General features: G+C 37.9%; 1 protein-coding gene across 6 annotated transcripts in view; it reads left to right on the top strand.

Moving 5' to 3' along the window:
• SYT9 (synaptotagmin 9) overlaps positions 1–21,301 on the top strand; it is a 221,877-nt gene that overhangs the window by 69,063 nt on the left and 131,513 nt on the right. For all 6 annotated transcript variants that reach the window (XM_008008133.3, XM_008008152.3, XM_008008160.3 and 3 more), the window contains exon 3: positions 3,705–4,251. In XM_008008133.3, coding sequence (XP_008006324.2) covers positions 3,705–4,251 — 547 coding nt within the window. The remainder of the gene's footprint in view (positions 1–3,704; positions 4,252–21,301) is intronic.

The following is a 21,301-nucleotide window of genomic DNA, read 5'->3' as shown; positions in this document are numbered from 1 at the left end:
TTTTCCATTTCCTCCACCCCCTTTTCTCCTTTACATCCCTGGGGCAGTCTCCGTGCTCTACTTTCTTATTTTCAGCCCCCAGACCTCCAGAGGTTATACGGGAAGATTATGAGTTACCCTGGTTCTCTGGCTGTTCTAAGCTTCTCTACTCTACCATGCCTCTCCCCCAACTCCAGTAAACTCTAACTCTCTTCTGAATGGAAATTGAAAGAGATTGAAAGGGAGCCCCAGGAGTAAGAACCTATCATGCCCAGTTGCAGTCTTTGCTATCTGCTTTAAGCCACTACCTTACAGTTAGATTCAACTGATTTCCCAATAGTAAATGTGATTCTGAATGGAGGGGAAAGTGTTAGGAACGAAATTAATCATGTAAAATGTTTGAGTAGATAATAGTATTCATATCTGTGACTGGTTTTTTGTTTGGTTGGTTGGTTTTTGGTTTTTGAGTTTTTTTGAGACGAAGTCTTTCTCTGTTGCCCAGACTGGAGTGCAGTGGCTCAGTCTTCACTCACTGCAACCTCTGCCACCTGGGTTTAAGTGAGTCTCCTGCCTCAGCCTCCCAAGTAGCTGGGACTACAGGTGTGTGCCACTATGCCTGGCTAATTTTTGTATCTTTAGCAGAGACAAGGTTTTACCATGTTGGCCAGTCTGGTCTTGAACTCCTGACCTCAAGTGATCCACCTGCCTCAGCCTCCCAAAATGCTGGGATTACAGGTGTGAGCCATTGCGCCTAGCCCATAACTGTGATTGTTTTTTGTTTTTGTTTTGTTTTTTGAGACAGAATCTCACTCTGTGGCCCAGGCTGGAGTGCAGTGGCGCAATCTCTGCTCACCGCAAGCTCCACCTCCCAGGTTCACGCCATTCTCCTGCCTCAGCCTCCCGAGTAGCTGGGACTACAGGTGCCCGCCACCACGCCTGGCTAATTTTTTTGTATTTTTAGCAGAGATGGGGTTTCACCACATTAGCCAGGATTGTCTCAATCTCCTGACCTTGGATCCGCCCACCTTGACCTCCCAAAGTACTGGGATTACAGGCATGAGCCACTGAACCTAGCCTGTGATTGGTTTTTAAGAGGTCAGCTATATTGGGAATTTTTGGAGGTATTCCTATGCAATTGGGTTCTCAGGGAATGGGATCTTTTTTCAGTCTTGACCTTTACCAACAACCCCGCCTCCCTGTTGGCAATCCACTTTGGTTAGGAAGGGCTGAGCATGTGGGACAATTTATCTTCAGATTTCATGTCTAAGAAAATGTACATGTAGAACAGAATATGTCACACTACTAAGTAGCCAAATCCATGTATTTTAAATCAAAATTGGAAGTACGGTGGCCGGGCACAGTGGCTCACGCCTTTAATCCCAGCGCTTTGGGAGGCCGAGGCAGGCGGATCACCTGAGGTTGGGAGTTCAAGACCAGCCTGACCAACATGGAGAGACCCTGTCTCTACTAAAAATACAAAATTAGCCGGGTGTGTTGGCACATTGCTGTAATCCCAGCTACTCAGAAGGCTGAGGCAGGAGAATCGCTTCAACCTGGGAGGTGGAGGTTGCAGTGAGCTGAGATCGTGCCATTGCATTTCAACTCTGGTCGATAACAGTGAGACTCCATCTAAAAAACAAAACAAAACAAAAAAACACCACTATGGTAGATTTAGTCCTACAGACAATGGTGAAGACAAAATGTTGCTGTGATTAATCTAATGCCAGTACTAAGAAAATTCAAAGGTAAATTGTAATACACAGTCTGCCCAGCAACTATCTGCAGAGAACAGAGTGACAGGGCCTAGGACTGACACGAGATTGTTGTCTGGGACTGGATTGTGTAGACACAGAATTGTTGGTCTTCTACAGACTCATCTGTAAAAGGAGCATCCGGTGGATATTGAGGATGCACTTTTATGATGTAAATAGTGCCACTTACCAGACAGTACCTAGAAGGGTGGGAACTGATGCAGGACCCAATTATGGCCCTTTTTTGAATCTAGTCTGTAAAGAAAAATCAATAGCAAAGGGAAATAGGGCTGGCACCAGCCTATTCCAACTTCTGCATATGGCAGGCTACTTTCTGTTGCCTCCCAGTCCTTTCTGCCCACAGAGTCCAGTAAAGTGAGACTCAAGCTCTATTCTAGCACTACATTGGTTCCACTTCTGGACAAGGGAATGACCTGGCTGCGCTAGCGCAGAAAGCCAGTTTTAGATGCTTAACAGCAACTCCTGCCTTCCCTCCCTCACCCATCCAAATCATAAAATACAGAGAAACCTTAAGATTGTGGATTTCTCTGTAAGTGATTAAAATCTTCCATCAGCAACTTTCGGACCACACAGTTTTTGTACATGTGGGAATGTATGTGACTGGGCTATGTCTGCTTGCTATGGACTGTGATAGATGTGACAGGTACAAGTGACAGCTCTGTGACATTACTCTTGTCATACATGTGGGTGATTAGTGGTTAGGGGGCTATTTTAGGATAAAGAGGAATGCTCAGCATAGCAATATCTGTGGTGACAAGGGAGAACACTTTCAAACATATCTGGGGGTCCCTTGATTCCATATTTACATCTTTATTTCATTGTCTGAAGGAAGGAAGAGAAGGGCAAATTCAAATGTTTACTCTGCCTCTCCAACTGTTTACCAATCCCTAAGAGACATCCCAGCTGTTCTCTTTCACCTTCTAGTAAAGAGGCTATTTTAATTAAGGTTGTTGACTAAATGCATACAATACAATATAATGACTCTAAACTGAGCTAAAAACAACAAAAGTAACCTTAAAAACAACCTTGTATGTGATAACTACTCTCAACTTGGGAAGAAATGCACAGATCAGACAGGCTTTAAAGAGAATTTTAGGGAAACTTCTAACCCAAACCCATACACTTACAGGGTGAAGAGTATACTACAGTAGCAAATATTTAATTTAAAAGTATCAGTATCCAACGTCTCCAGTTGAATCCATACATACATTTATAGTAGCTCATCTTTAATTTTTGTGCCATTAGTGTTTATTTCAGAAATAAAACCTGTCCTCTTGATCACTAATCACCCGTGTGTACAGCCAAAACACAATCCCAGTGCTGTCACTTGTACCTGTCAGAGCCACTACAATCAGACACATCCCACTTGTACCTGTCAGAGCCACTACATACAGACACATCCCAGTCACATACATTTTTGCATGAGCAAAAGCTGTGTTCTTGTGATGAAATTATTTGATTTGAACCAGTAAGAATTTATATCCTTATAAAGCTATAAGCCGGTGGCAAGAAATTCTGTGTAATTTAGAGAAAGGTTCATTCTTCTTAAGGCAACACTTGGCTATTTCAATTTCGAAATGATATTATATATAAAGTTGAATAATTTTTTTAAAGCAGTTTGTACAAATCTTTACATTCCACCAGACAAATAAGCTTCTTTAATGGCATATTAGACAGTTTAGAAAGTGTATTAAACCTTTAAAGCTCCGAGGTCACATGTTCCTAGGTTCATTTCCTGATACCAACCCTCGGTTTTGAGCTTCAAGCCTTAGGGAGCAGCTTACTCACACTGATGAGCATTTTGAATTTAGGCCAAAAAAAAAAAAAAAAAAAAGCCCACAGTTCTAAGCTCCTAACAAAACATAACAGTCTACCTACATCCCAGGCAAAAGTTTCCGAGAGACCCATAGCTAATAAGATTGTAACTTTGTTCTGTGTTGCTCTTCATTGAAGGCATAATTCAATCCGAAGACAACTCAACTTGTCAAACCCGGACTTCAATATCCAGCAGCTTCAAAAACAGGAACAGTTGACTGGAATTGGTAGAATTAAACCAGAGTTATATAAGCAGAGGTCATTGGATAATGATGACGGGAGACAGAGTAACAGCAAGGCTTGTGGGAAACTGAACTTCATTTTAAAATATGACTGTGACTTAGAACAGCTCATAGTGAAGATTCACAAAGCTGTCAATTTGCCCGCCAAGGACTTTTCTGGGACTTCAGATCCTTATGTCAAGATCTATTTGCTTCCTGATCGGAAAACAAAACACCAGACTAAAGTTCACAGAAAGACCCTGAACCCTGTGTTTGATGAAGTGTTTTTATTTCCGGTTCCCTACAATGACCTTGAAGCACGGAAGCTTCACTTCTCTGTGTACGACTTTGACAGGTTCTCTCGTCATGACTTAATCGGCCAAGTGGTGGTGGATCACTTCTTAGACTTGGCTGATTTCCCCATGGAGTGCATCCTTTGGAAGGATATCGAATATGTCACCAATGTGAGTCCAGCATTTCTTCATTTTGGTGGTGGGGGGCATCTTAGTTGGCAGGAAAACAGATTACTTACACATTATCTTGAGGACAAAGTGTAAAATTCATATCAGTGTGCATGTAGCAATTATTTCAGAACCTCCTTGTACCTTTTCAGAAACAGGGTTTTAACAATATTGATTTTGAAGTTTCCAAGTGTTATTACATGCAAACATTAAAGAATAACTTTCTCTCTTTTCTACTTTAAGATTCTTAGCTAGTCCCTAAGAGACGCAGGTGTTATCTGTCCTCCATACCTCATTTTCTTTAGAGTTTTTTCAGGTTGTTTGTGCTAAATGCAACCTGGCATTCTATTAATCGTAGTCTGCAGCTAAGAGACCATTACCTGACTCTGAGAACAGTAGGTACTTACCTGTGTTCTCAAGTTGGCTCAAGAGCATTTCCCATGATTGGATCCTCAACTTCAACCCTACAAGTGGGAGTGGTTGAGAAGAGTTGGAACCACATTTTTAAATGTAAAACTCACAAAATCCAAGCTACAAGGAGGGAAGTCTGGAAAGAAACTATAGATAATGGCAAAACTAATCTGTCGACAGTCACATCAAATTTAGCGCTCAGAAGAGAAGTCAAAGGTGCTGTGTAGTGGTACAATACATCTATGTCTACATTTTAAACACAAGATTTCAGAGGTGATATTTCTACTCCATTTACATCCTTTTCATTATCCTGTTGAGTTGTATTGGCATTCCAGAAATAGAAAGCAAAATTGAACATTTTTAGGTAACTCTGATATTTTAAGGCCACTTGTTTCTTTCACCTGTCCAAATTCCCTGAGATAACTTTGTTAGTTCCTCTTCTTGGATATGAAATATTCTGAGGCCAGCGTAGCTCTCTTTCTCTGCCATTGTATCCAAAGGGACCAAGCACCACCTTATTCAGTTCAGACACTGATTCAGCTTGAGTCTGGAGCCTATTTAGTGAAAGACTAACCTCTGCCTAATGACCAAATAGCTACACCAGTACCCCCTTAGCCACTTTTATGAACTAGGAACTCACCCATGCTTTGGTTGCCCTGTGGGACACCTTCTCTCCACATGCCACAAGGTTCCAGTGCCAGCTTTGTGCTGCTATCCAAATAAACAAAATGTAGCATGGGATTCTGCTGGCCTTTATCACAATGATGAGGAAAGAAAGGAGTTGGAGCTGGATTAGGTGCAGAGAATAGCAGCTGATGAAACCAAGGTGATTTGGGATACTGGCGAAGGAATAGGTCTCCTTATCTTAAAAGATAATAGTACATGTAAACCCAACAATGGATGCTGGGGAAAGCAAGGATTGTCTCCCAAATCCCAAATGACAAAATCAGGAAGCAACATGAGAGAACGTTTAAAGAAACAAAATGGCAAGGCTGCTTATACAAAGATACCAATGGCTCAGGCATCACCCCTCTCACTGGGGTATTTACTAAGTCTCTCTGGTTATGGGAGCTGAGACACTGCCAGCTGCAGTGAGGTGCCTTGAACTTATGTCTCATCTCAGGTATGGTGGGGAGGTGTTGGTCACACCATCTTATGAGACATCAACTTATATTTTTTGACAAATGGATTCCATAAAATAGCTGGAGAGATTATTAGAAAGTTCAGTGAGGATATTGCTGAGAGTTGCCTTCTAGAGACTTTGTGGTGAGAGCAACACTGGCTGCACAGTGGCTGATACAAATCTGGATAAGGCTGATGATCCCTGGTGGGAACGACTCCTAGGACAGGTTCCTGTGGACAAGAATATGGAGTGGCAGGTGGTAGAGACCTTCTGGCCCTGAGATCACTGCCATTTCAGCATTCTCTTGGGAGTAACGTTTTCTTTTCCATTGTTGGAAAATCCTGGATTTCCATAAGGAGAATGTGAAATTATTTATCAAGGAGGAAAACCAATAAACCTACAGGCTTCAGATTTCTCAGTTGTTTCTTCAGGCAAACAATAAATCTTCTGAGCATTGATCTAAGCCTTTGGATGGCCACGGGAGAGGGTAGGTCCTGTCAATGAAATTATAGGCTATTTCATAGTCTGCCATATTTTTAAGTTCCATTTTTAAAAGTGTTATTTGGGACTGTGTTTTTTTTTTTGTCTTTTTTGTTTTTTGTTTTTTGTTTTTACAGAGACTGAACATAAAGATCTGAGATTTGCCATGGTTCCCTTTTTATAATATAGAATGTATATAATATAGTAAATGTAATAATATGGATTAATGAAGGAATAATTAAATGAACAGGACTGAACCCACCATTTAGTTGAAGACTAGAACATTACCAGTACTTTTATTGACCCTCAAATTGTTCTCTATTACATTCCCTCTCAGTTCAGTCCTGCCAAGAGAAAACTACTATCTTAATTTTACTTATATCATGATATTAAAAATACATATGCATATAGATATGACAATATGGGTTTAGGTTTTGTCTATTTTGGCCTTTTATAGCTCTTCTTTGACTAGTTTTTTTCCATTGGTCAATGTTGATTATGGCATTTAATAATAGAAATAAGTAGAGCAGCTGTGGCTTATGTATCTTCATTGCTATATAATATTCCATTGTATTAATATGAATATATGACAAATTAGCATTCTTGTATTGATGATGTTCAGGATGTTATTAGTTTTTCTGTGATCCTGAATAATATTGCAGAGATTTTTGTACGCATCTTTTGGTTCACATATGCAATCATTTCTCTAGGGTGTATACCTGATAGAGGTAAAGTATACATGTGTTCAACTTTTCTAGATAATGACAAAGTCTTTTTCAGTCATTTTCACATATCACAAATTGATCCTTCCACTGTTGAAATGTGATAATCCCTAGTGTTCCACTTTCTCTCCAACTCTTGCAATTGCCACACTGATTAATGTATGTGTGTGCATGTATGTAAAATTATGTATTATTGGTATTTCTTCAGTTGCCTGGTTTGACCATCTTTTGATATGTTTATTGGTCATTCATGTTTTCTTTCTTGTGAAAATTCTTGTTCAGCACTTACTCTAGTATTTTCCTTTCCTTGTTGATTCACATAGGCTCTTTAAGCAGTTGGGATGCAAATCCCTTGTTGGTTATGTGTTTTACAAACATCATCTGTCCGTTTATAGCTGTCTTTTTATTCACTTTATGGTGTCTTTAATAAATGGAGGTTATGTTTAGTTTAATAAAATGTGTCAGTATTTTCCATTGTAAATTAGCGCATTTGTGTCTACTTAAGAAGTACTTCCCTCTCCTATGTCAGAAAGATATTTCTCCTATGCTTTCTATTAGAAGTGTTAAGGTTTTGTCTTCTCCAATTATGATTTTAATCCATCTAGAATGGAAATGTTTATATAGTATGATATAGGCATCATATATCAGTCAGCTTGGGCTGCCATAACAAAATACCATAAATTGGGCAGCTTAAACAATAGATATTTATTTCTTAGAGTTCTGGAGCCTGGGATATCCAAGACCAAGTTTCAGCAGATTCCATTCCTGGTGAGGCTCTCTTCCTGGCGCACCGTCTCACTGTGCCCTCATGTGATGGAGACAGGAAGACAGCTCTGGTTCTAGTCTCTTCTCTTCTTCTTATAAGGACACTAATCCTATGATGGGGGCCCCACCCTCATGACCTCATGTAAACCTAATTACCTCCCAAAGGCTTCATTTCCAAATACTGTTACAATCACACTGGGGATTAGAGCTTCAACATATAAATTGGGAGGGACAAAAACATTCAGTCCATAACATATCCATATTTATTTTTCTATATGGGTAAAAAATTTTCTGGCATATTTTCCCAATAATATGCACTGTATGCTCTGTCCTATATAGATATCTGTATATGCAGAACTTGTTTCTGGATTCCCTTTTCTATCCACTGTGATGTTTAACTATCTCTATGAATAGCACAATTTGCCAATTACTATTGTTCTATGATAAGCCTTAACATCTGGAAGGGCAAATCATCCATCCTGCTTCTTTTTTAGTTCAGCCCTGGCTGGTATTTGACTTTTCTCACACATTTTGGAATCACATTGCCAAGTTAAATGCTCTTTTTTTGGTATTTGGATTTGTATGAAGTCTATTGATTAATTTATGAAAATTTTGTATCTTTTGTGATATTGAGTCTTTCTACACATGACCATGGTATATCTCTCCATTTACTTATTCATTTACATATTTCTTCTTTAAAGTTTTTTATTCAAAGCTTATAATTTTCTACATTAAGATATTGCATGAATCTTGTTAGATTTACTGCTAGGTATTTTACTTTTTGTTTTTTTAAATGGTATCTTTTCTAAAATTTCATTTTCTTTTCTTTTTTTTTTTTTTTTTTTTTTTTTGAGATGGAGTCTTGCTGTGTCTCCCAGACTGGAGTGCAGTGGCGTGATCTCGGCTCACTGCAAGCTCCACCTCCCGGGTTCACGCCATTCTCCTGCCTCAGCCTCCCGAGTAGCTGGGACTACAGGCGCCTGCCACCACGCCCAGCTAATTTTTTGTATTTTTAGTAGAGACGGGGTTTCACCGTGTTAGCCAGGATGGTCTCGATCTTCTGACCTCGTGATCCACCAGCCTCAGCCTCCCAAAGTGCTGGGATTACAGGTGTGAGCCACCATGCCCGGCCTAAAATTTCATTTTCTAACTGTTGCTAGTGTATAGTTAAAATTATTTATATTAATTTATCTTCTATTTGGCAGTCTTGTAGAACTCATTAAGGCCTTTTTTTTTTTTTTTTTTTTTTGAGATGGCATTTGCTCTTGTTGCCCAGGCTGGAGTGCAATGGCGCAATGGCGCAATTGAGGCTCACTGCAACCTCTGCCTCCAGGGTTCAAGTGATTCTCCTGAGTAGCTGGAATTACAGGCACCCACTACCGTGTCTGGCTAAGTTTTGTATTTTTAGTGGAGACAGTGTTTCACCATGTTGGCCAGGCTGGTCTCAAGCTCCAACCTCAGTAGATCCGCCGGCCTTAGCTTCCCAAAGTGCTGGGATTACAGGCATGAGCCACTGTGCCCAGCCTAGAACTCATTAATTATTATAATTTGAGTGTAGACTCTCCTGGATTTTCTTTGTAGATAATCAGTCATCTGTGAATTATGATAGTTTTCTTTGTTTCTTTCTAATCGGTATACCTTTTTTCCTTTTTTGTTGTTATTTAATGCACACACTAGGATTTCCAGTACAATGCTAAATAATAATGATGATAGTAGATATCTTTGACTTGTTTCTTATTTTAATAAAGTGTCTTTAAATTTCCATAGAGTATGATTTTAGATATAGATATAGATATAGATATAGGTCTATTTTTTTTTTAATGGAGTTTCACTCTTGTTGCCCAGGCTGGAGTACAATGGCGTGATCTCAACTCACCTTAACCTCTGCCTCCCGGGTTGAAGCAATTCTCCTGTCTCAGCCTCCCAAGTAGCTGGAATTAGTAGGCATGCACCACCACACCCGGCTAATTTTGTACTTTTAGTAGAGGTGGGGATTCTCCATGTTGGTCAGACTGGTCTCTAACTCCTGACCTCAGGTGATCTGCCCACCTCGGCCTCCCAAAGTGTTGGGATTACAGTCATGAGCCACCATGCCCGGACTTAGCTATATATATTTTGTGGATATGTTCACCATATTAAGAATGTTTTACTCTATTCAGAGTTGAGTAAGCCTTTTTATTACACATAATTGTTTTATCATATGCTGTAATCTAGTGAGGCTTTTTACCCCTTTAATCTGCTATTTTGGTCAATTATGTTGATTGATTTTCTAATTTTGAGCCAATCATATATTCCTAGAGTGATCCACACTGATCTTGATATAGTACATTTTCTTTACACTGCTGAGTTCAGTTTGCTGATATTTCATTTAGCATTTTATTGCTTCTGTGCTCATGAGCGATGCGTGTAATTTACTGTCTTGTACTGTCCTTGTCTGGCTTGGAATCGAGGTAATTCTTGCTTTATAAAGTTAGTTTGGGGCATTATTTTGGGTGCCTGCCATTTGTTTCTGCTCAGTGTCCCTGAAGGCTTTGGGTTTTTGTATATCTTTCTTCAAACTGGAAGAATACCCCTAGTTTCTGACTTCTGCTTAGGTTCAGACAACAAGAAAGGGAGAAGAGTGGAGTCAGGATATTCATTTCGCTATTTCTTTTTTTCTTTTTCTTTTTTTTGAGATGGAGTCTTGCTTTGTCATTCAGGCCTATTTCTTGAGGTATCTGTAGGCTGGCAATAACTTTCAACTGAAAGCCACAGCTCCTGAATATGCCTTTATTTTGCCTTTATTCTTAAAAGATTGTCTGTGAATAACAATTTGGGAGCACAAAACTGAGTTACTTTGATTTTGGCATTATAAAACTATCATTTCATTTTCTTCTGACTTCCAATTGTTTTTGAGAAGTCGACATGTAGTCTAATATTTATTCCTTTGCATAGGAATAAAACTATAATTACTACAGACCCCATAAAACTAGCTCAGTAGTAATTTTGGTACGAATGTTTAAAATGCATAACAATGCGAGTTGTCAGTATTAGGTCAAATGCAGCTAGAAAGAGTAGTTTTCTTATGGTAGTGCAAGTTTGTACTAATGGTTAGAAACTGGCTGAGGGGACTTTTGTTTCTTTTTTACATAGAGCAAGTCTAAGACAGGCGTGATATTGGGGACAATATCCATTTAGTAAGCATGGCAGAAGTTCTGTGTTGTTTATCCTTTAATGATGTGACACTCAGGCTCTGGAGTCTTCTGAATGCCCGAAGCTAAGCCACCAGAGATTCACAGTTACCTCCATTCAAGCTCCAGCTCCAGAGTTTACTTACCTCTATGGATTCATGCTGTCTTGTTGTTTCTGTCCACTGAAAAATTCTCTTTCTGGTCCGTCAGCTCTGCTACACATTAAGAAGAATTTTTTAATCTAGTATTTTTACCTGAAGGAGTTTCTGTGAGTATTCACACCTATTGCAAGAAACACTGATATATTGCTCAAAGCTTATCTTTAAAAAGCTGTTTTACTTATACTAACTGAATAGTAATCTGTGTATATTTGTCTTTCAATTAAGTAGAACTTTAGAGGTCTTTCATTCTAGCAGATAATGCTGAGATGAATGGCCATTAGGAGATTCAGCTGAGGTTACATAGCTGAATAATAGCCAAATCAAAATTAAGACTAAGTTTTTTTAAAAAAGCAATTCAGTCTGTGCAGGGAAAGGTGGCTCAAAATGATCATATACACTGGTTTACTTCTCCTTCCCCTCTTTACCTGGCTAACTCCCACTAAGCTCTTAAATCCCAGCTTATGTGCCATTTTCTCAGAGAAGTCTTTTTCTGAGCCCTGGACTAGCGTAGGTTTTTCTGGCATTTGTTTCCGTGACACTCTGTATTTCTATCATTACTTGTGCTTCTTTTGTGTATTTGTTCAATTTTCTTTCTATACGTGCAAAAACCAAATTTGATTTGCTTCCTACTGGGTGCTCAACCTCTAGAATGGCGCCTGAAAGTTAGCTATTTAATAAGCACTTGCTGCATAAAGTGAAACTCCTTATGAGGGACTCATTTGTTTAAGTTCTAGGGGCTGATTTAATTGGAGGCTGTTATGAACTCATAAACTAATCTTTTTAAAAAAATTCTTTGTTTCTCCAAGGAGAGTGTAAGTTTTATAAATGTTAGCACTCAAATAAAAATTAATCCTCATGCTTTCCTATGAAGGAACAAAATGGTAATTATGGAGTGTAAAAATGATGGTGTAATTAAACCTCTCAACTACTGAAGCCAGATCAATCAATAATAGTACAATACATCTTTGTGAGGATTTTATCAGTCAGCAAGAGAGAAGACAGCATCTAGGGGGAAGGTCAGAATATCAGAGAGTATAAGTCTAGTGTTCTGGGTTAATGTTGTCTGTCAGGACGATCCTCTTGGCATTTTTAGTATACCCCACTTGTTAGGGGCTTTCTGAAAAAGCAGGCATGAAGCACACTTCAGGAATCTCTTTCTTGGTTTAGAAACTGGTTTGGAGACTTTCTCTGGGACCTATGACCACCTCAGTTAGACTCTGATTTGGAGAAGATGCCACAGTTTTCATGTAATGACAGTAGAAGTCATGAATTTCCCTCTATGCCAATATAGATTCCAGTTCAGAAAAGGCAAGGACGCAGTTTACAACAGCATAGACTTTCTGGTAATGTTAAGAACTTAAAAATCTTATTTCAGCAAGATTTGTTATTTTGTAGTCACTGATTTGGAGACTTCCCTGTTCTGTCTCCCAAAAGCCTGGGGCCTTTTGCAGACCTGATGGAAATGGACACCCGGAACCACCCAGGCAGGGGGGATATAAGTATTCAGGGAAGTCCAGAGTGCTTGTTCTTCATAGTTAATACAAATGGGGCAGGCAGGCTCTGTGATTGAAGATATTTATTAGTTTGAATCTGTTTTCGTTTCATTGTACCATAAGTCATAAGTGATTATTATATTGATGCAACACAAGTGAGCCCCAAAACTGGGGCTTAGCCCAGGAGAGTTCCTGGCTTCGCCCAGGAAATAATTCAAGAGCAAGTCGGTAATGTCAGACAGCAGTCTTTTATTGAACAGTACTGCTCCATGCAGAGCAGGGGTAACTCATAGGCAGTGTGCCCACAGCCAGCAATGTATGAGCTGTTGGCAACTGAATATATACCCACTTATTCCCACTTTAAATTACATACAAATTAAAGGGTGGGTTTTAGCACTTGCTAGGAAAGGGGCAGTAACTTCTCTGAGTCATTGCCATGGAAAGGTAATAACTTCTGGGTTGTTGTCACGGCATTTGTAAACTGTCATCGTGCTGGTAGGAGTGTATTATGCAAATGTGAGGGCGGCTAGGGATCACTTTCCTTGCTATCTGCTGGCTCTTGCTGGTTCCTTCACTTCATCCCAGTAGGACTGGGAAATGAGTCCTGCTCGTGTCCTCCCTCCATATGATGTTAAGGTTGTGTTACTTTCAGTGCTGTCCTGGCGGATGCTTAACAACTTGTTGTGGGGCAGGGATGGGGGAAGGGAGGGGACCTGATTTTAGCATTTGCTGATTCCTGGGTTGTAAATACTCCCAGAAGGGCTGATTTCAAGTTGCCAGTGTGACATCACTGAAAGCAGAGTTGGCAAGAGATGCTCACCCACAATTGCCTCCCCAAGCTGTTGCCAGCTTATAGGAGCCAGCTCCAGGACACCACTACACGTAGTGCTAAAAATGCAAAAAGGACCGGCTGCTTAACTGATCCCAAGGGACAAGCAACTCGAAAAACGCCACAGAAAGCCATGATTTCCAGCTGCCAAGAGGGAAGCCAGGTTCCTTCTAGAATGTGGGTGAAGTCTGGATATCACTGGGGTCTACTGAGCTGTATCTTTATGAGAGTCCACTGAGTCTCACCCTATCATTTTTCCCACTCGTGATCCCTCAGACATGTTATACCTTTGATATCTAGATTATTCAGAGGCAGTGAACACTTGCGGCGCTGTAGAACAGCACAACTGAAGGAAGGGATTGATGAAGCTATAGGTCTCTGACAAAGAGACTTTAATAGCTTTTATTCTAGTGAGGGTGCCAGGACAAAGCATTTGGTTTTTTAAATAAAATATATAACCATCAACATATGAACTACCAATATATTAGCCAATATATAAACATCAGTCAATCCAGAATTTAGCTGAAGAAAGAGAACATTATCAGTCTCTTTGAAGCTTCCTATGTGCCCTTCCTCCATTCCAAAATCCCTCTAAGAGATTATCTGTATAATGAATTTTATATCTATAATTGCCTGTTTTTAAAAATCATTTTACCACTTAAGAATAGGTTATTCAGTTTTGCCCATTGTTGAAATTTATGTGAAAGATATTATATTGTGTCTGTTCTTCTGCAAACTGTTAATGTTCAATATTATGTGTATTAAAATAATTTATGTTCATGGACATAACTGTAGTTCTTTTTTGTTGTTTTGCAGCATGATTTTAGCATTCTATTATATGGTCTACAACAATTTATCTTTCTTCTGTCAATGGTTATTTGAATTAATTTTAAGTTTTTTCTATTTCAGAAAATGCTGCTACTAATATTTCTTGTATATGTCTTGTGGTAAATACATGCAAGAATTTCTCTAAGGTATACACCTAGGAATGGAGTTGCTAGGTTGAAGAAAATTGTATCTCTAAGAAGTTTGACCAACTTACCATCCCACTAGCAGTATTTGAGACCATCTTAGACTATGTTCTCTCCAACACTTGGACTTGCTATACACTATAATTCTAATAATTTGACCACAGATTTCTTTTGAGTTTTGTACATTGACAATTATGCTATGCATGAATAAGGACAATTTTGTTTCTTCTTTCTTTTTTAATTATCTTGCTTTCTCTCCCTACCTCATCTTTTTTGCTTGTTTTACATTTATAACAATCACCAATACAAATGCCAGTAGAGTAAACCTTGGCTTGTTTCTGTTCTTCAAAAAAATGCTTTGATTATTCATCACTAAGTAGGACATTGGCTATAGACTTTTTGAAAACCTAAATGGATATTGAATTTTATCAGTTGATTTTCTGTATCTGTTGAGAGAATCATGTGTTTTGTTCCTTTTACGTTTTAAGGTAATAAATTATATTGCTATATTTTATACTTTTTATAAAAACTTGTATTTCTGAGATAAATCCAACTTGTTCACAATGTGTTGCTTTTTTATAGACATGGATATACATGAATGTGTGTGTGTATGTGTGTGTGTGTTCAGCTATTTGGTTTGCTAATATTTTAAAAATTTTGTGACTAAACTCGTGAGTGAGATCAAACTGATTTTCTTTTCTCTCTTCATCTGCATTTTATTATTAAAGGTGTACAAGCCTTAAAAATGAGTTATGGCGCAGGGCGCGGTGGCTCACGCCTGTAATCCCAGCACTTTGGGAGGCCGAGGCGGGTGGATCACGAGATCAGGAGATCGAGACCATCCTGGCTAACACGGTGAAACCCCATCTCTACTAAAAATGCAAAAAATTAGCTGGGCCTGGCTGCGAGCACCTGTAGTCCCAGCTACTTGGGAGGCTGAGGCAGGTAAATGGCGTGAACCCGGGAGGCGGAGCTTGCGGTGAGCCCAGATCGCGCCACTGCACTCCAGCCTGGGCGACAGAGCGAGACTCCGTCTCAAAAGAAAAAAAAAAAAAAAGAAAAAAAAAAGAGTTATGGCATATTATCTCTTTTCCTGGTCTCTTAAAGATTTTGTGTATGATTGAAATAATCTTTCCTGTCAATGTTTACTAGAACTTTCTAGTATAACTTTCTGGGTCAGATGTTTAGGGGAAATTAATTCAATTTCTTTGATAATTATAATACCAAATTATTTTTTATTTCTTTGAGAATTGATTTTGGTGATTTAGATTTTTCTAGAAATTTGCTTATTTCATCTATGCTTTAAATGTATTATCTTAAAGTTCTTCATAATTTTTTCTTAACTTCTTATTTCTGCCTTATTTCTGGTTATGTCCTTATTCTCATTTCTAATATAGATTATTTATTCCTGTTCACTTTCTCATTAATCAGTGTCGCTGGAGTTTATCAGTCTTCTTATCCTTTTCAAAGAACCAACTTTTAATTCTATTAATTCTATTTAATTTTTGTTTTCCATTATTTTTCCTGTATGATTTTCTTTCTTTTTTCTTTAGTTTATTCAGTTGATATTTTTTATAATTACTTGTATCTTCAGGTTAGTAATTTGCAGTCTTTTAAAAATTTTTTAAAAATATGCGTTTAAGACTATAAATTTCCCTTGAAGTACTGCTTTAGCTTTATGTTTGCAAATTTTGATATTTAGTGTTTTCATTTTTTTAAGCATCTTCTAATATCAAGTATGATTTTTTCTTTGGTCTATATGTTGTTTAAAGGTGTGTTTTTAAAATTTCATACTGCATAGTTTTTTTAAGCGTTATTTCTGTAACAATTAAAATGTGAATAGATAATATGGAGTATATTTTATGGATTATTTGATATCTGTTCAAATTTGCTTTATGTTCTCTTACACATCAGTTTTTATAAATGTGCTATGTTTTCTTGAAAAGATTATGTCTCACTCACATCTACATCTTGAATAATATTTTTCATCAATCTAATATATCAGTTATTGATAAAATGTGTTTTTCATCTCCTACTATGCTGGTGGATTTTCAATTTCATCTTGTAGTTCTATCAAAATTTCTGCTTAATGTGTATACATAAAAAATAATAGTACTTTTTATATATGTCTGGTCTTTTCAACATTTTATTATTATTTAGTGTCTCTATGTAGAGAAATGCTTTTTAGGCCTTCAAGTGTTCTTTGGCATTTATAAAGTTTAAAAATTTTTCTTTTAGTTTTGTCTCGTATATTTCTATTTTTTTACTTACAAATTTTCTACATCGTTATATTTTAAGTATAAATGTTGTAAGCGAAGTATAGCTGGATTTTTTTAATCCGTTCTGAAAATCATTGACTTTTAACTAGTGAGATTAGTCTATTTATGTCATTGTGATTATAAATACATGTGGGTTTATTTCTACCATTTTACATTGTGTTTATTTTAATTCTAATTTTTAAATAATTTTTCTTCTTTTAAATTGTTTTGTCCCCATTTTACTTTCTCCCTTCTACCAACTTATAAGATACAACCTCTGTTTCTACTTGTTTAGTACTTTCCTAGAAATTACAATATGCATGGCTAATTTAATAAAAAGTTAATCAGTGTATTAAACCTCCATCAAAACTATACTTTTACTTTGGGATATTTGACTCTGATTACCCCCATTCCAGATGACATAACTATTATTTTCTGATATTTTACTCCCATCTTGCCATGGTTTTCTCCACTCAGCAATTTGATATTATAATTAATGTGTTTTTTTTAAAATTTTTTATTATTATTATACTTTAAGTTCTAGGGTACATGTGCATAACGTGCAGGTTTGTTACATATGTATACTTGTGCCATGTTGGTGTGCTGCACCCATCAACTCGTCAGGAATCAACCCAAATGTCCATCAGTGACAGACTGGATAATTAATGTTTTATAAAGTCAAAGATTGTTTAAATTTACCACATATTTACTACTTCTTTTTGTTTACTATTTCTTCAGACTTTCCTTCTAGATTTTTTTTTATGTTTAGTACATTTTTGAGAAATTCTTTTAGTTAAAGATCTATTGATGTTAGCCCTCTTAGTTTTTACTTGTTTGGAAATATTACCATTTCACATTAATAACTGAAAAAAACATAAGTATACAAATCTTGTGTGGATAATTCTTTTTCTCAGTACCTATTCTTCTAGAGTCTTGCCTCCAAACTCCTGGTTTTGAGAAATAAGTCACTATTTGTAATACTCTTTTCTCTTCTCTGTGCCATACTTTAAGACTTCTCTGTCTGAAATTTGATTATAGTATGAATGGTGTCGAATTTTTAAAAAGTATTGTTTATCTTGTTTAGGATTCATAGGTTGTCAGGATTTTGATGTGGGTGTCTCATCAATTCTGAAAATTCACAGCCATGATCTCTTTGCATAGTGTCTCTCCCTGATGCTTTCGATCTTTTCCTCCTGGAAATATCTTTAGATATTTTAGACCTATTCACTCTATCTTCCATGTTTGTTTGTTTATTATTTTTCGTATTGATAGTGCAACTTGGTAATTTCTTTACATCTGTTTTTGAGTACAGTAATTCTTTCTTTAGTAGTTTCCAATTACTTAATAATTTCATTGAATTTCTCATTTAAATTGATATAATTTTCATTCCTAGAAGTTTGACTTTTAAAACTTTGTTCATTTGTGTAATTATTTGATCCATTTTCATACTTTTGACAACTTTTCAGTTCTTTAAACTTATCTGCTCATATAGTATTTTCTGTCAGATAATTATAAAATATATGACTCGACATCACTTCTGCATTTGAGACAAAAGGAAAGTGACAAGGAGAGAAAGCAGTGATAAGTACCTCTAAGGACTCTTTTTTGTCTTGAAAGAGAAAGCTGTCCTAAAAGTCATCCCAATGTCTCCGCTTGTTTCTTAGTGGACAAAGCTCTGTTACAAAACAAACCTCACACTCAAGAAAAGTAATGAAAGCATATTTTTAGCTTTTTCAGCCTGTATTCTGGGAAGTGGCCAGATGAAGGGGTTGGAAATGTAATTTAAGTTGGCTCTAGCATTTGCCCCCGTACCACAGAAGGAGAGGCTCAGGAACCTTCTATTGAATCTGAGTCTGAACTGCAGCATCTCATTTAGTCACACTGGGTCCACAAAAGGACCCAAGAAAGAAAGAAAGCTGAGAAAGCATGCTGGCTCTGTTGGGATTCCTGTGAACATGTGTGGAGGTGGATCCACAGCCCAAAGAAGATTACAGGGGATAGTGGTATTTTTCGCTCTAAAATCTATCCTTGTTTTCCTTATTTTGGATGGAATTTGAAAAACAGTAAATTTATAAAAGAAATTAAAACATACTTATTAAAAAAAAAACTCTCCATGAACCTATATGTGAATGTTCACAGCAGCTTTACTCATAATTGACAAAAACTGGAAACAACCTAAATGTCGTCCAATGGGTAAAAGAATAAACTATTACATACATACAATGGAATGCTACTCAGCAATGAAAGGAACACTCAATGTGTGCATAATATACACGCAGTAACATGTATGGATATCAGGTGTGTAATGCTAAGTAAAAAAAGCAAGACTCAAAAATCTATATACTGCATTATTCTCTTTATATGATATTATGAAAAAGGTAAAACCATAGGGATGGAGAACAAATCAACATTTGCCAGGGCTTGGGGATAGGGAGATGGATTGATGGCAAAGGGGCAGTGTGAGGGGATTGAGGGGTTGGAAGGAGCTGGAACTGCAAATCAAAAATAAATGAAAATTTAAAAATCACTTTTTTGAGGAGAAAAATAAAGACTTAATTAAATGAGAAAAATCTAATGAAAAGAGTGATGGTAGAGTTTGAAGATACAGGAATATATAAAATATTTCTATCTATCTAGGAAGATATAGAATAGATAGGAATAATCAATAGGGAAAGTTCTCCAAGAAGTTAGCCAACAGGATCTAAACTATAGGTATAGAGGTTCACTTTAGATAAACAAGGGGACAATATTTTCTTTTGAGATGGAATTTCCCTCTTGTTTCCCAAGCTGGAGTGTAATGGTGCAATCTTGGCTCACTGCAACCTTTACCTCCCGGGTTCAAGCAATTCTCCTGCCTCAGCCTCCCAAGTAGCTGGGAATACAGGTGCCCACCACTATACCTGGCTAATTTTTGTATTTTTAGTAGAGACGGGGTTTCACCATGTTGGCCAGGCTGGTCTTGAACTCCTGACCTCAAGTGATACAGGTGCCCACCACCACGCCTGGCTAATTTTTGTATTTTTAGTAGAGATTGGGATTTCATCATATTGGCCAGGCTGGTCTCGAACTCCTGACCTCAAGTGATCCACTTGCCTCAGCCTCCCAAAGTACTGGGATTACAGGTGTGAGCCATGGCGCCCAGCTGGGGGACAATATTTTCTTTGTTATAGGAATTAATAGGGAAAAGGTGAGAGCAAATTCAGTTAAGTTTGTAGATTTGGAGAAGTGTAAAGATAAAACAAAAATGTGCAAAAGGGATAGCAGGGATTTTTTTATATTGAGGACCAATACCAATCAACTGGTGGTAGTTGACTAATGTGTTGTGTTAAGAAGGATTTACAAGCAATATCAAGGTTCAACACATGAGAAGACTAGGATCTAGTGGCAGTGTCTGCCACAAGTTTTAAACAACCAATTACCTTCTATTATTTCAGCTAATTCTAATTGTATGTATTGTAAGAAATCACACACACATTCTCTACCTACAATAACCTTACTTTTCCACTTCTCTTTGGTTAACTAAATGCTATTCACAAGCCCAGGAGTTTGAGACTAGCCTGGGCAACATGGTGAAACCCCGTTTCTACCAAATATGTATATTATTATATATATTATATATATTTTATATATATAATAATAATACAAAAATTAGCCAGACATGGTGGCGGGTGCCTATAGTCCCACTCCTTGGAGGGCTGAGGTGGGAGCATCACCTAAGCCCAGGGAGGTCAAGGCTGTAGGGAACCATGATTGTGCCACTGCACTCCAGCCTGGGGGACAGAGTGAGACCCTGTCTGGAAAAAAAAAAAAGCTATTTACATTAGAAGTCCTCATGAAGCAAACCCTCTATATATGCAACCAGAATAGATTAGATGCTTCTTGTGTGCTCTTTGAGCATCCTATATGTCCCTCTTCACCACAGTTATCACATCAGATTGTAAGTATGTATCTCTGCCTACCACCCTAGAATAGTTGCTCCTTTAAGAGAAAGTCTGTAACTATATTCTCAGTATTTAACCTAAGAGGTGGATAGTAAAATTCTTTTTGAGTGAACACGTGAATGAATGGAATGAAAATGGTTCCAACATGGCATGTGAATCTTAAATTGGAATTCCTGGAAGCAGAAACTGAGAGGGATTCTCGTGCAAGTGATTTAGTGAAGGACTGCTCTCAAGTGAAACCCATAAGGAAGAAGGGGCGGCAGGTGGGTGAGGGGAAAGAGTAAGGTAAAGGTGTATCAGCTAAAGCCTTTCCTGAGCCTGATCCCACAAGGAGCTCTGGAGCATAAAGAGCACCACTGAGGTATCCCACCCTGAGACAAGGAGGCCACCATTTTACCCCGTGCTAGTCTTTCATGGGCTGTAGGCCACCTCTGGGAAAGGGTAAAACTTGCCTGTCATTTTCAAGATGGTTCCCATCAGCTGAGGAGAATTTTCCCAAGAAATGTATAGCCATAAACTGTTTGCAGCCAACACTCATAGCAGCTAAGGAATGGGTGCCCTGGCTTGGTCAAAGGGGATGTAGGCAGGGAACAATAGGGTCTACTGCAGTGTGACAGGACAACGGGAAAGGGGTTATGGGAATGTAGGTGGGACCCTGACTCCCATGACCTCTGAGATATAGGAAAAGGAAGGAGAAAGAGAAAAGGAATCCTCTTCCCGTCACCTCCC

This window comes from Chlorocebus sabaeus, chromosome 1 (genome assembly GCF_047675955.1).
Source record: "Chlorocebus sabaeus isolate Y175 chromosome 1, mChlSab1.0.hap1, whole genome shotgun sequence".
NCBI classification, from domain to species: Eukaryota; Metazoa; Chordata; class Mammalia; order Primates; family Cercopithecidae; genus Chlorocebus; species Chlorocebus sabaeus.
The sequence above is the reverse complement of the archived record's forward strand: the minus strand, read 5'-3'. Positions and strand labels throughout refer to the sequence as shown.